We start from the raw sequence: 14037 nt of genomic DNA, 5'->3' as shown, positions 1-14037 counted from the left end.
GGTATGACAATAGTAACACAGCAGGAAGTTTACTCTCTACTCCCTATTCCTAGTCTTCCTCAATCTAGGAAACGAGAGTTTCTGCGGAGTATACATTTCAAACACAATATTTATTGAGTATCTTCTAAAAATAAAGTAATCATACAATCTTAATATTTAGGCTTCTAGACCTTCACTTCATATCAATATAGGCATACCTCTGAGATATTGTGCACTTGGTTCCAGACCGCTGCAATAACGGTAATATTGCAATAAAGTGAGTCACACAAATTCTGGGGTTTCTCAGTGCATATAAAATTTATGTTTACAATATTCTGTAGCCTATTAAGTGTGCAACAGCATTATGTCTAAAAAATGATGTACATACCTTAATAAACACCTCATTCCTAAAAAAAAATGCTAATGATTCTTCTGAGCTTTCAATAAATTGTAATCATTTTGCTGGTGGAGGGGCTTGCCTTGATACTGATGGCTACTGACTGATCAGGGTGGTGACTGCTAGATGTTGGAGTGGCTGTGACAATTTCTTAAAATAAGACAAAAATGAAGTTTGCTGCATCCATTGACTCTTTCATGAAAATATTCTTTTGATTCTGTAAAAATATTTTAAAAATCCTTTATTATTTAAATAAAGATTGAGGTCTCACTATATTGCCTAGGCTGGTCTTGAACTCCTGGCTTCAATGATTGTCCTGACTCAGCCTCACAAAGTGCTGGGATTACAAGCATAAGCCACCATGCCTAGCCCATGAAAATATTTATCTGCAGCATGTGATGCTGTTGCATTTTACCCATAGTAGAAGTTCTTTCAAAACCGGAGTCAGTCCTCTCAAACCCTGCTATTGCTTTATCGACTAAGTCTACAAAATATTCTAAATTCCTTGTCATTTCAACAATGTTCAAAATAGCTTCACCAGAAGTAGACTCCACCTCAAGAAACCACTTTCTTTGCTCCTCCATAAGAAGCAACTCCTCATCCATTCAAGTTTATCATGAGATTGTAGCCATTCAGCCGTATCTTCAGACTCCCCTTGTCATTCTACTTCTCTTGCTATTTCTACCACATCTACAGTGACTTCCTCCACTGAAATCTTGAACCTTTCAAAGTCATCCATGAAGAATGTAGTCAACTTCTTCCAAAAACTGTTAATGTTGGCATTAACATTAACGTGACATTAACTCCTTCCAAGAATAAAAAAGTTCTGAATGGCATCTAGAATGACGAATGATGAATACTTTTTAGAAGGCTTTCAATTTACTTTGCCCAGATCCATTAGAAGAATCATTATCTATGGCAGCTACAGCCTTAAAAATTTTCTTAAATAAGAAGACTTGAAAGTCAAAACGACTTCTTGATACATTGGCTGCAGAATGGATGTTGTGTTAGCAGGCATGAAAACAACATGAATCTCTTTGTATAATACATCTCCATCAGAGCTCTTGGGTAACTAGGTGCATTGTCAATGAGTAGTAATATTTGAAAGATTTTTTTTTTTTTTTTCTGACCAGTAGGTCTCAACAATGGGCTTAAAATATTCACAGTAAACCATGCTGTAAACAGATGTGCAGTCATCCAGGCTTTGTTGTTCCATTTATAGAACACAAATAGAATAGATTTAGTATAATTCTTAAGGGTCCTAGGAGTTTCAGAATGGCAAATGAGCACTGGCTTCAACTTGAAGTCACCAGCTGCATTAGCTCCTGATAAGAGAGTCAGCCAGTCTTTTGAAGCTTTGAAGTGAGGTACTGACTTCTCTTTAGCTATGAGAGTCCTAGATGGCATCTTCTTCCAATAGAAGGCTGTTTTGTCTACACTGAAAATCTGTTTAGTATTACCACCTTTATCAATGATCTTAGCTACATCTCCTGGATAATGTACTGCAGTTTCTACATCAGCACTTACTGCTTTACCTTCCACTTTTATGTTATGAAGGTGGCTTCTTTCCTTAAACCTTATGAACCAACCTCTGCTAGCCTACAATTTTTCTTCTGTGGCTTCCTTATCTCTCCCAGTCTTCATGGAATTGAGGAGAGTTAGGGCCTTGCTCTGGATTAGGCTTTGGCCAAAGAGAATGTTGTGGCTGGTTTGATCTTCTATCCAGACCACTAAAGCTTTCTCCACATCAGCAAGAAGGTTGTTTTGCTTTCTTTCTTTCTTTCTTTCTTTTTTTTTCTAAGAGATGGGGTCTTGCTCTGTCGCCCAGGCTGGAGTGCAAATCCAGGCACGATCATAGCTCACTGCAACCTTGAAATCCTAGGCTCAAATGATTGTTCTGCCTTAGTTTCTCAATGTGGTTGGGACTATAGGTGTGTGCCACCACATCCAGCTAATTTTTCTTTCTTTCTTTCTTTTTTTTTTTTAGAGACAGGTTCTTACTATGTTGTCCATGCTAGTCTCAAACTTCTGGCCTCAAGCAATTCTCCTGTCTCAGTCTCCCGAGGTGCTGAGACTACAGGCACCTGGCTGTTTTGCTTTCTTATCACGTGTGTTCACTGGAGTAGAACATTTTTTTTTTCTTTTTTTTCCTGAGATGGAGTCTTGCACTGTCACTCAGGCTGGAGTGCAATAGTGCTATCTTGGCTCGCTGAAACCTCCGACTCCCTGCTGGGTTTACATGATTCTCCTGCCTCAACCTCCTGAGTAGCTGGGATTGCAGGTGCACACCACCACACCCGGCTAAGTTTTTGTATTTTTAGTAGAGATGGGGTTTCACTATGTTAGCCAGGCTGGTCTTGAACTCCTGACCTCATGATCCACCCGCCTCAGCCTCCTAATATGCTGGGATTACAGGCGTGAGCCACCGCACCTGGTCTGGGGTAGCACTTTTAATTTCCTTCAGGAATTTTTCCTTTGCATTCACAACTTGGATAACTGGTGCAAGAGGCTTAATTCTGTGCCTATCTTTCAATATGCCTTCATCACCAAGCTTAATCTTGATTTCAGGTGAGAGACATGCAACTCTTTCTTTCACTTGAATACTTAAGAGGCCACTGTAAGTCAGTAAGTGACCTAATTTCAATATTATTTTGTCTTAGGGAATAAGGTCTGAGGAGAGAGATAGGGGAACTACCAACTGAGATGGCAGTTGTCATACCAGTTGTGTACCTGTGGTGCCATTCCCTTGCTTGGAGATCCTCTGCCCTTGAGCCACTGCACCACCACCCACAGACATACTACAGTAGACATACTACTCTGACTTTGGCAAGTACATGACACCAGCAGATTCTCAGGGAGTTTGGGGTCTCCCCCAGATCAAACCCTTGGTACAAACTGCCCCTAAGGGAGGAGACAGAGGAGCCTGTCAAAGCCACCAATGGGAAACAGGAAATGCGGGTGCAGCACTAATCACTGAAGGAGGCACTGTTGTAATCTAGATCAACCATGGCGGTATCGGCAGGCCCTTTGTTAGGACTTCCCGCCCTTCACTTCCTGCTAAGAGTCTTAGCGCGCGAAAAAAGCCCACGCCCGCCAAAAAACCCCCGCTCTGCGCAAGCTCCTGGATGCGTCATTCCCCAGAGATCGAAACCTAACTCAGGAAAACCGAAACCTACAAACCCTGCCTACCTCGCCCTATAAAAGGCCCCCAACACTCGCCCCGAGCGCGACTTCCTCAGCCCTCCTCCTAGGGGGCCGGTGAACCTTGCCCACGAGCCCAATAAAGGCTACCTCTCTTCTCATCTGCCTCATGTCTTCTTGCTTGGCTCCCCATTACATTACAGGCACCACTAATGCCTCAGAACAAACGAGGAGAAGGGGGTCATCTCTTGCCTTCTCACCCTGCTAAAGTGCATGATTGTGGAAGTGGCAGCAGTTCTTTCTGTTGGGGCCCAGTGGCCCTTTCTGGGCTTCTCTGGTGGCCCAAAGAAAGTGAACAGAGCCTAAATAAATCTGCTGGATCTTACTCTTCAGCACCATCTACTGGACTGCAGCCTGAATTACACCACCAAGCAAAAACTACAAAAAACAGCATCTGAGAAAGGCACCTCAGAAACATACCTGTAACCAAAAAACCCATATGGAGCTTTGGCCCCCTGAAAGCACCCAGAAAAGAAGCCAATCGAGCACATACAACATACATCACAGTTATACCTTCAAGGGGAAAAAATTAAGTTCCATCCAAATAAACACAAATCCAAAAAAAGAATTGCCAGCTCAGTCAGATGAGAAGGAATCAGTGCAAGAACTCCGGAAGTACAAAAAGCCAGGATGCTTTGTCACCTCCAAAGGATCGTTTCAGAATGGCAATGAATCCTAAGCAGACTGAAATATCTAAAATGATACATACAGAACTTGGAATATTGATGGCAAGGAAACTCCACAAGATCTGAGAGGAAGTTGAAATCCAATACAGAGAAGCCAGAAAAATGATCCAGGACATGAAAGATGATATAATGATATTAACAAAGAACCAAACAGAACTTTTGGAATTAAAAAACTCACTATGGGAATTTCAAATACAGTTGTAAACCTTAACAACGGACTAGACAAAGCAGAAGAAAGAATTTCAGAGCTCAAAGACTCATCTTTTGAATTAACCCAGTCAGACAAAAATAAAGAGAAAGAATTTAAAAAAGCAAACAAGGCCTTCAAGAAATATAAGATTATGTAAAGCAACCAAATCTATGAATTCCTGGCATTCCTGCAAGAGAAAAACAGAAAGTAAGGAAGTTGGAAAACATATTTCAGGGTATGATTCTGGAAAACTTCCCCAGTCTTCCAAGAGAGATTGATATGCAGATACAAGAAATTCAGAGAACACCAGTGAGATACTATATAAGATGACCATCACTAAAGCACACAGTCATCAGACAAGCTAAGGTCAATGTGAAAGAAACAATCTTAAAGGCAGCTAGATAAAAGAACTAAATTGCCTCTTTTAAAGGGAATCCCATCAGACTAACAACGAATTTCTTAGCAGAAATCTTACAAACCAGAAGACATTGGTGGCCTATTTTTAGCCTTCTTAAAGAAATGCCAGCCAAGAATTTCACAGCCTGCCAAGCTAAGTAAGCTTCATAAACAAAGGAGAAATAAAGTTTTTCCCAGACAAGCAATTGCTAACAGAATTTGTCACCACCAGATAGGCCCTACAAAAATGCTCAAAGGAGTTCTAAACATGCAAATAAAAGAATGATACTCGCTACCACAAAAGTACATGTAAGTTCAAAGCTACTGCCACTATAAAGCAACTATACAATTGAGACTACAAAGCAACTAGTTAACACTACGAGAGGAAGAAAACCTCACATATCAGTATTAACACTGAACATAAATGACCTAAATGCTTCACTAAAAAGACAGAATGGTAAATTGGATGAAAAAACAAGACCCAACCTTCTACTATCTTCAAGAGACCATCTCACATGTAATGACACCCAAAGGACTTGATGTAAAGGGATGGAGAATGATCACGCAAATTTAAAACAAAAAAGATCAGGGCTTGCTACTCTTGTATCAGATAAAAGAGATTTTAAATCAACAACAGTACAAAAGGACAAAGAAAAGCACTACATAATGACAAAAGGTTCAATTAAACAAGAGGATTTAACTATCCTAAATATATATGTGCCCAACACATAAGGACTCTGATTTATAAACAATTACTACTAGATCTAAGAAAAGGGACATACAATAATATCATACAATAATAGCGGACACACTTTAACACCCCACTGATAGCATTAAACTGATCAAGGCCCAACACTAATAAATTCTAGACTTAAATTGGACACTTGACCAGTTGGACCCCATTGGCATCTACAGAACACTACAGCAAACAACCACAGAATATACATTCTTTTTAATCTGTACACAGAACATACTCTAAGACTGACCAAATACTCAGTCATAAAGCAAGTCTCAATAAATTTTTTAAAAAACTAAAATCATACTAAGCATCTTCTTGGACCACAGTAGAATAAAAATAGAAATCAATACCAAGAGGAACTCTCAAAGCCATACAAATACATAGAAAGTAAACAACCTGCTTTCTGAATGACTTTTGGGAAACAATAAAATTAAGGCAGACATTTAAAAAAAATTTTTGAAACTAATGAAAGTAGAAACATTACATACCAAAACCTCTGAGATATGGCAAAAGCAGTTAAAAGGAAAGTTTACGGCATTAAATGCTTATACAAAAATAATAGGAAGATCTCAAATTAACAACCTAATGTCACACCTACAGGAACTAGAAGAAGAAAATCTAAACCCAAAGCTGGCTGACGAAAAGAAATAACTAAAATCAGAGCAGAACTAAATTAAATTGAGACCAAACAGCCATAGAAAAGATCAAACAAAAGTTGGTTCTTTAAAAAGATAAACAAGATTAATAAACTTCTGGACAGATTAACATGAAAAAAAGAGAAGATTCATAAACACAGTCAGAAATAACAAAGGTGACATTACAACAGATCCCACAGAAATACAAAAGATCCTCAGAGACTACTATGAACATCTCTATGTGCACATACTATAAAATTAGGAAATAAACAAATTCTTGGAAACAGTCTCCCAAGATTGAAATAGGAAGAAACTGAAACCTTGAACAGACCAATGAGTACAAAACTAAATCAGTAATAAAAACAAAACAAAACAAAACAAAACAAAAAAACTACCAATAAAAAAAAAAGTCCTGGACCAGATAGATTCACAAAATATACAAAGAAGGCTGATGCCAATCCTACTGAAATTACCGAAAATAAATTAAGGAGAGATTCCTCCCTAACTCATTCTACAAGACCAATTTCATCATGATACCAAAATATGGCAAGGACACAACAAAAAAAGAAAACTACAGACCAATATTGCTGATGAAAATAGATACAAAAATCCTCTATAAAATAATAGCAAACTAAATCCAGTAGCACATTAAAATGAAAATTTGTATGATCAAGTAAGCCTTATTCCTGGGATGCAAGGATGGTTCAACACACACAAACCAATAAATGTGATTCCCCACATAAACAGAATTTAAAAAAAGAATATGATCACCTCAATATACACATAAAAAGCATCTGATAAAATCCAACATCCCTTTATGATAAAAACACTTAACAAATTAGGCATCAAAGGAAGATATCTCAAAATATTAAGAACCCCCTATGACAAACCCACAGCCAACATCATGCTGAATGAGCAAAAAGCTGGAAGATTCCTCCTAAGAACTAGAACAAGACAAGGATTCCATTCTTAGCAATCCTATTCAACACAGTATTGGCAGTCCCAGCCAGAGCAATCAGGCAAGAGAAAAACATAAAAGACATCCAAATAGGAAAAGAGAAAGTCAAATTATCTCTTTGTGGACAATTTAATTCTGTATCTGGAAAATTCTAACAATTCCACCACAAATCCTAGACTTGATGAGCGACTTCAGTAAAGTTTCAGGACATAAAATCATTGTACAAAAATCAGTAGTATTTCCATACACCAATAACATTCAAGCTGAGAATGAAATCAGTAATGCAATCTCATTACAATAGCCACTAACACACAAAAATACAGAGGAATACATTTACCCAAGGAGGTGAAAGATCTCTACAAGGAGAACTACAAAACACTGATGAAGGAAATCATAGATGACACAAACAAATGGAAGTGCATTCAATGCTCATGGAAGGAGACTTGGTATCATTAAAATGTCCACACCGCCCAAAGTAATCTACAGAATCAATTCATTTTCTATCAGATTACCAAATTTTTTGGTAAAAATAATAAAAAAAAACCTCTGAAATTCATATAGAACCACAAAAGACCCAGAATAGCCAAAGTTATCCGGAGCAAAAAGAACAAAACTGGAGGAATCACATTACCTGACCTCAAATTATACTACAGAGCTATAGTAACCAAAACAGCACGGTGCTGGCATAAAAACAGGCACACAGACCAGTTGAACAGAATAAAGAACCTAGAAATAAATCCATACATCTACAGTGAACTCATTTTTGACAAATGTTCCAGGAATATACGTTGGAGAAAAAACAGTCTCTTCAATAAATAGTGCTAGGAAAACTGGATATCCACATGCAGAAGAATGAAACTAGACTCCTATCTTTTGCCATATACAAAAATCAAATCAAAATGGATTAAAGACTTAAATCTAAGGCCTCAAACTATGAAACTACTAAAAGAAAACACTAGGGAAACTCTCTAGGACACTGGTCCAGGCAAAGGCTTCTTGAGTAATATCCCATAAGCACAGGCAACCTAAGCAAAAATGGACAAATGGGATCACATCAAGTTAAAAAGCTTCTGCACAGCAAAGGAAACTATCAACACGATGAAAAGACAACCCACAGAATGGGAGAAAATATTTGCAAACTACCCATCTGACAAGGGATTAATAACCAGAATATATAAGGAGCTCAAACCACTCAATAGGAAAAATCTAATAATCCAATTTAAAATGGGCAAAAGATCTGAATAGACATTTCTAAAAAGATGACATACAAATGGCAAACAAGTATATGCAAAAGTGCTCAACATCACTGATCATCAGAGAAATACAAGTCAAAATGACAATGAGATATCATCTCACCCCAGTCAAAATAGCTTTTATCAAAAGGACTGGCAATAACAAATGCTGGCGAGGATGTGGAGAAAAGGGAACCCTCTTATACTTGTACACTGTTGGTGGGAATGTAAACTACCATACCCACTATGGAGAACAGTTTGGAGGTTCCTCAAAAAACTAAAAATAGAACTACCATACAATCTAGCAATCGCACTGCTAGGTATATACCCAAAAGAAAAGAAAGCAGTATATCAGAGATATCTGCACTCTCGTGTTTATTGCAGCACTATTCACAATAGCCAAGATCTAGAAGCAACCTAATTCTCCATCAACAGGTGAATGGATGAAGAAAATTGTGGGACATATACACAATGGAGTATTCTTCAGCCATAAAATAGAATGAGATCCTGTCATTTGCAACAATATGAATGGAAGTGGAGTTCTATTACGTTAAGTGAAATAAGCCTGGCACAGAAAGACAAATTTTGCATATTCTCACTTATTTGTGGAAACTAAAAGAAATAAAACAATCGAATTCATGGAAACGGAACATGACAGTTGCCGAAAGCTGGAAAGGGTAGTGCATGGAAGTAAGAATGGTTAATGGGTACAAAAATTAGATACAATGAATAAGATCCAGTATTTGATAGCACCACAAGGTAAATATAGTGAACAATAATTTATTGTACATTTTAAAATAACTAAAAGAGTGTAATTGGATTGTTTGAAATACAAAGAAGGGATAAATGCATGAGGTGATAGATACCTCATTTACCCTAATGTGATTAGTATGCATTTATGCCTGTATTAAAATATCTCATGTATCCCATAAATATATACAACTACCATGTACCTACAAAAATTAAAAGTAAAAAAAATTTTTTTATAAGGCACAACTTACAGAAAGCAGGGGAAACAGCATAAGAAAAAGTCTTCAACATTGGGCAGATCCACGTTCAAATCTTTGTTCTGCCGTTAGTTGGAGATATTTTATATAATTATTTTATCCTTTCTATATATGCTTTGTAAAGTTGTAAGGATTAAAAAAAAACAATAAATATACAGTTAATCCTTGAACAACACAGGTTTGACCAGCACAAATCCACTTACACACAAATTTTTTTTCTGCCTCTGCCACCCAAGACAGCAAGACCAACCCTCTTACTCCTCCTTCCTCAGCCTACTCCACCTGAAGATGAGGATGAAGACCTTTATGATGATCCACTTCCATTTAAAAATAGTAAATATATTTTCTCTTCCTTATGATTTTTTAAATAATATTTTTTCTTTAGCTTTGTTGTAAGAATACAGCATATAATACATATAACATATAAAATATATGTTACTCTATGTTACTGGCAAGGCTTCCAGTCAACAGTAGGATATCAGTAGTAAAGTCTGTGGGGAATCAAAAGTTACATGTGAATTTTGACTGTGCAAGGGGCTAGTGCCCCAACCCCCATGTTGTTCATGGGTCAATAGTAGAGTGGTTATAATATGCCTGGCATATAATAAGCAATAAACTACAGGAACTGTTGTTACTATGATGTATATCACGACTATTTGCCAATGATCTAGTTGTAGGCTAAAACCCAGAAAATTACTTAAAATTGGCAGAATAGACAAACTCACTGGATAAGAGGATAAGCAAAAACCCAAAATATCTGCAAATATTAGCAATATTCCGTTAGGAAAAAAAACCTTTGAAGACTGAAATGGAATTATAAACTATCTAGAAATAATCTTTATAAGAAATACAACAGATAAATGTGAAAATGATCAAAATTTGTGTAAGAGATATAAAAGAAACTGAGTAAATGTAGAAATTTAACTTGTTTCTGTATATAAACTATTATAACTATGTCAATTCTTCTTAACTTGTAGGTTTAATATAATACTAATCAAAATTACAACAAGATTGAAAAAAAAAGAAACAAGAATTACCTTAAAAATTTATCTGGTAAAGAAAAAGAGAGTAAATAACTAAGAATAATAAGTGTAAAAAAAGAGGGTAAAGGGGAAATGAGGAAAGAATTCTATTAGAAATTAAAGCATACTGCAAATCTATAATTACTAATACAACGAGGTACTGGCAGAAAAGACAGAGTAATAGATCAAAGGAGAAAGCCCAAAGGAAGATACAGCTTGATACCTACTTGTTATAGATTCATTCACTGGTATATATAAGAATTTAATAAATCTTACAAGTAGCATTATAAATCAGTGGCAGAAAGACGATGCAGTCATTAAATTAGGCTGGGATTTTGATAAGCTACTTGGCAAAAGTAAATTAAAAATTTTAAAATAAAATAAGGGCCCGGCACGGAGGCTCATGCCTGTGATCCCAGCACTTTGGGAGGCTAAGGTCGGTGGATCACATGGTCAGGAGTTTGAGACCAGCTTGGCCAACATGGTGAAACCCCGTCTCTACTAAAAATACAAAAATTAGCCGGGCATGGTGGTATGCACCTGTAGTCCCAGCTACTCAGGAGGCTGAGGCAGAAGAATCGCTTGAACCCATGAGGCGGAGGTTGCAGTGAGCCGAGATCGTGTAACTGCACTTCAGCCTGGGTGACAGAGTGAGACTCCATCTCAAAAAATAATAATGATAAATAAATAAAATAAATTAGCTCTGACTTCAAATCAATCTCCCAAATGACTTCCACACTGATTATTCTTAAATGCGAGAGAGACAGAGAGAGAGACTGAGAGAGGTAATGAGAAAGGGTGAGAGAGAGAATGAGAATGAAAAAACACCCATTAAAAAAAGCATTAGAAAATTAATACTGATGTACTATCCAGGAAGAGCTATAAAAATGTTAATACAACCAGGATTAAGAATATGAGCTAAATCTTACATGCTCTTCCCACACTTTTTTTTCTCTCTCATAAGCTTCCTTTCTCTTTCGTTCTAGTTGTTCTTTTAGTACAGCAGCACGTGCATTTGCATGGGCCTAAAAATAAAAACAATCAACAAAATGAGTTACCAGAAAGAAGGGCACAGGTTTTTATTTCTTTTGGCCAGGTCTATGAAGATATTTACTTATTAGCCAAAAAAGAAGTATGCATGTGGTCTTACAATAAAAATGTAAGCTCACTCTAAATCTCTAGCACCTAGAACCAGCCTTGACATACAGCAGGTGTTCAATAAATATTTGTTGAGTGAAAATAAAGGCAAAAAAATGTAAAAATTTAAAACAATTATTATACATAGACTTCATTTACCTTCATGGGGATGTATATTTGCATATTTTTCATTTTTAAGGTTACCATTTTTTTCGAGATTACTTATATGATAGTTTCACGTATTTATGCCATGGTTTTATCTATTTTCATAAATACAATACAAAAAGAGAAAAATACTATTTTTAGAAACCAAAAAGTGGAGGAGAAAGATGAAAGAAAAATTAAAGGAAGAGAATAAAGTGATATAACTATGCAAAACTTAAGAACACAATGTTCTATCTCAGCTTCCAATTTTCTCTAAGAAAACCTGTATCATTTCTATTCTATACCTTCAGGGATTCGATTTTTTTGCGCCTCATGTCAGCCTCTTCACTTCCTTCTTGTCCTTCAGAACGATTAGCTTCTTTCTACAAAATAAGTAGATAAGCAAATCACTTAGGATAGAATCATCAAATTGAGTGCAGAGTTCTGTGAAAGATAATGAATAAACTAAAATCTAAAAATATAAAACGGAAATCATTTAACACTGTTAGTTTTCTCCTAAAGCTGCAACTGAACTCTCCACCACTATCAGCCTTTAAGAACAATGGAACAAAAAGATAATGACATAAAATGCATTGCAATCCTCCCCTGAATACTAGTTATATTTTCCTCTCAGAATTCCTCAGGAACAAATGGTCTTATCAATTTAATATCACATAAATAAGATTTACTTTATGTGTAGTTTTCTGATCTTTGAACTTCCACTATCATCATCAGTTTTTGTTGTTGTTGTTGTTGTTAATGGTACAGCATTTTAAATGTTAATCTACTATGATATCATTCAATTTCTTCAAAAAAATAGCTTTTCAACCTACCTTTTCACCACGAAGTTTGGCTTTAATCTGTTGGCGTTCATTGAAATTCTGTAGTCTTATTTGCCTCAGTCTTGCCAGATAAACCTACAAAGAGGCAAAAACCCCAACACAATAATGTAAAGTAAAGCTATTGACATTTTTACTGCTAGATTTTTTTAAATTTAAGGAACAGTGTTAATTTGAACACAAGAAATAAAAGTTCTGAAATCCGGTTAATGGAAATGTAATATTAGCTTTCAAGTGTTTAATTAAGAACAATTTATTTCTGAAAAGAAAGAAATACATCATAAAATTAAATATTTTTAATTTAATCAAAAGAAAAGAAACTGAAATCATAATACTGAATAAGTTACGGGTCAAAATTATGACACAGAATGTCAGTCAAAAATATATTAACAGGTCCCTATAGACCTACAAAATCTTCAAATGATTGTTAAGAATTTAAACCATGCAAGAAAAGAAGGCAATAAATTCAAAAATGGCTATGTGATGGAGGTAGCGAACATGCGGGAAGCATACCTCTTCCTCTTTGTTCCTTGGCTTCCCTCCTCTTGAAGAGCTGGGCCTGCCTCCATACATAGCTGCCAGGTTTTGCAGGATTCCCTGTTTATCATTTAATGTACTAAGTTTAAAGAATGACTAAGGCTACATTATTATCTTACCAAGGAATATCCAGGTGCTACTTTATTTCTTTTGGCAAGTACTGACCATTTCTTGATGATAAACTGTGATAACAAACCCTGGTGTTTTCCTATGTCAACTTGAAATATATATTCAGTGAGAACAGAAGGAAGCAATTAAGCCCCAAACACAATTATTCAAAACAGAGACCAGCTATCTTTGTATTAGTCACTTAAGAGGGGTTTTTGTTTTGCTTTGTTTTGTTTTGTTTGTTTTAAATCATGGCTTTGGAGGTTAAACCCCAATCCAAATTTTTCCTCTATAAACAGCCAATCCATTTAGACATATGTCTACATATATATTAAACACATACAAAATAAGATATTTGAGATCACTTTTTCTGAGTTCAACAAATCAGTTGTATATTAATTAAGAGATCTCAATCAAACTCTCCAGTGCACTCAGGCATGTTCAGTTACTATACAGCAAATGGTCAAACCCAATCACAAACGGACTCATTTCTGAACATAGTTTATATACTTTCTCTTCCTTCAGCGTACAAGCATGCTTCAAGTTCTTCTCTTAAAAAACCTCTTTAGTCCCACTTTCCTGTCAAATGTCTTTTTATTGGCTTATTGAATGTATACTTTTTATATTCATCATCTCAATTTTCCTGCTTCCCAGTCATTTTTTTAGCTCACTACAATCTAGTTTCTGATCCCACTATGACTCTGAAAATTTTCTAAGGTCACCAATGACTTTCTACTTCACAATTGAAATGAACACTTTTGAGTGATTTTTGCATTTAACATTTCCACTGGAAATTAGTTTTGACTGAATTCACTTAATTTATATATGTA

The 14037-nt window shown here is 36.1% G+C and overlaps 1 protein-coding gene across 11 annotated transcripts in view; it reads right to left on the bottom strand.

The window, feature by feature from the left end:
* NEK1 (NIMA related kinase 1) overlaps nt 1-14037 on the bottom strand; it is a 212397-nt gene that overhangs the window by 104752 nt on the left and 93608 nt on the right. For 6 of the 11 annotated variants that reach the window (XR_004182613.1, XM_021938935.2, XM_031664175.1 and 3 more), the window contains 4 exons: nt 13076-13159; nt 12557-12640; nt 12029-12106; nt 11372-11467 (listed from right to left, as the gene is read on the bottom strand). Coding sequence is in view for 8 of the 11 variants with exons in the window: in XM_021938935.2 (XP_021794627.1) it covers nt 11372-11467; nt 12029-12106; nt 12557-12640; nt 13076-13159 (342 nt within the window). In the remaining 3 variants the exon portion in view is untranslated. Of the gene's footprint in view, nt 1-9419; nt 9535-11371; nt 11468-12028; nt 12107-12556; nt 12641-13075; nt 13160-14037 lie in introns of those variants that run through there. The other 5 variants (XM_009207850.3, XM_009207853.3, XM_031664176.1 and 2 more) reach the window with 4 other exon arrangements.

This window comes from Papio anubis, chromosome 3 (genome assembly GCF_008728515.1).
Source record: "Papio anubis isolate 15944 chromosome 3, Panubis1.0, whole genome shotgun sequence".
In the NCBI taxonomy this organism is placed as follows: Eukaryota; Metazoa; Chordata; class Mammalia; order Primates; family Cercopithecidae; genus Papio; species Papio anubis.
This window is presented reverse-complemented; position numbering and strand designations above follow the sequence as displayed.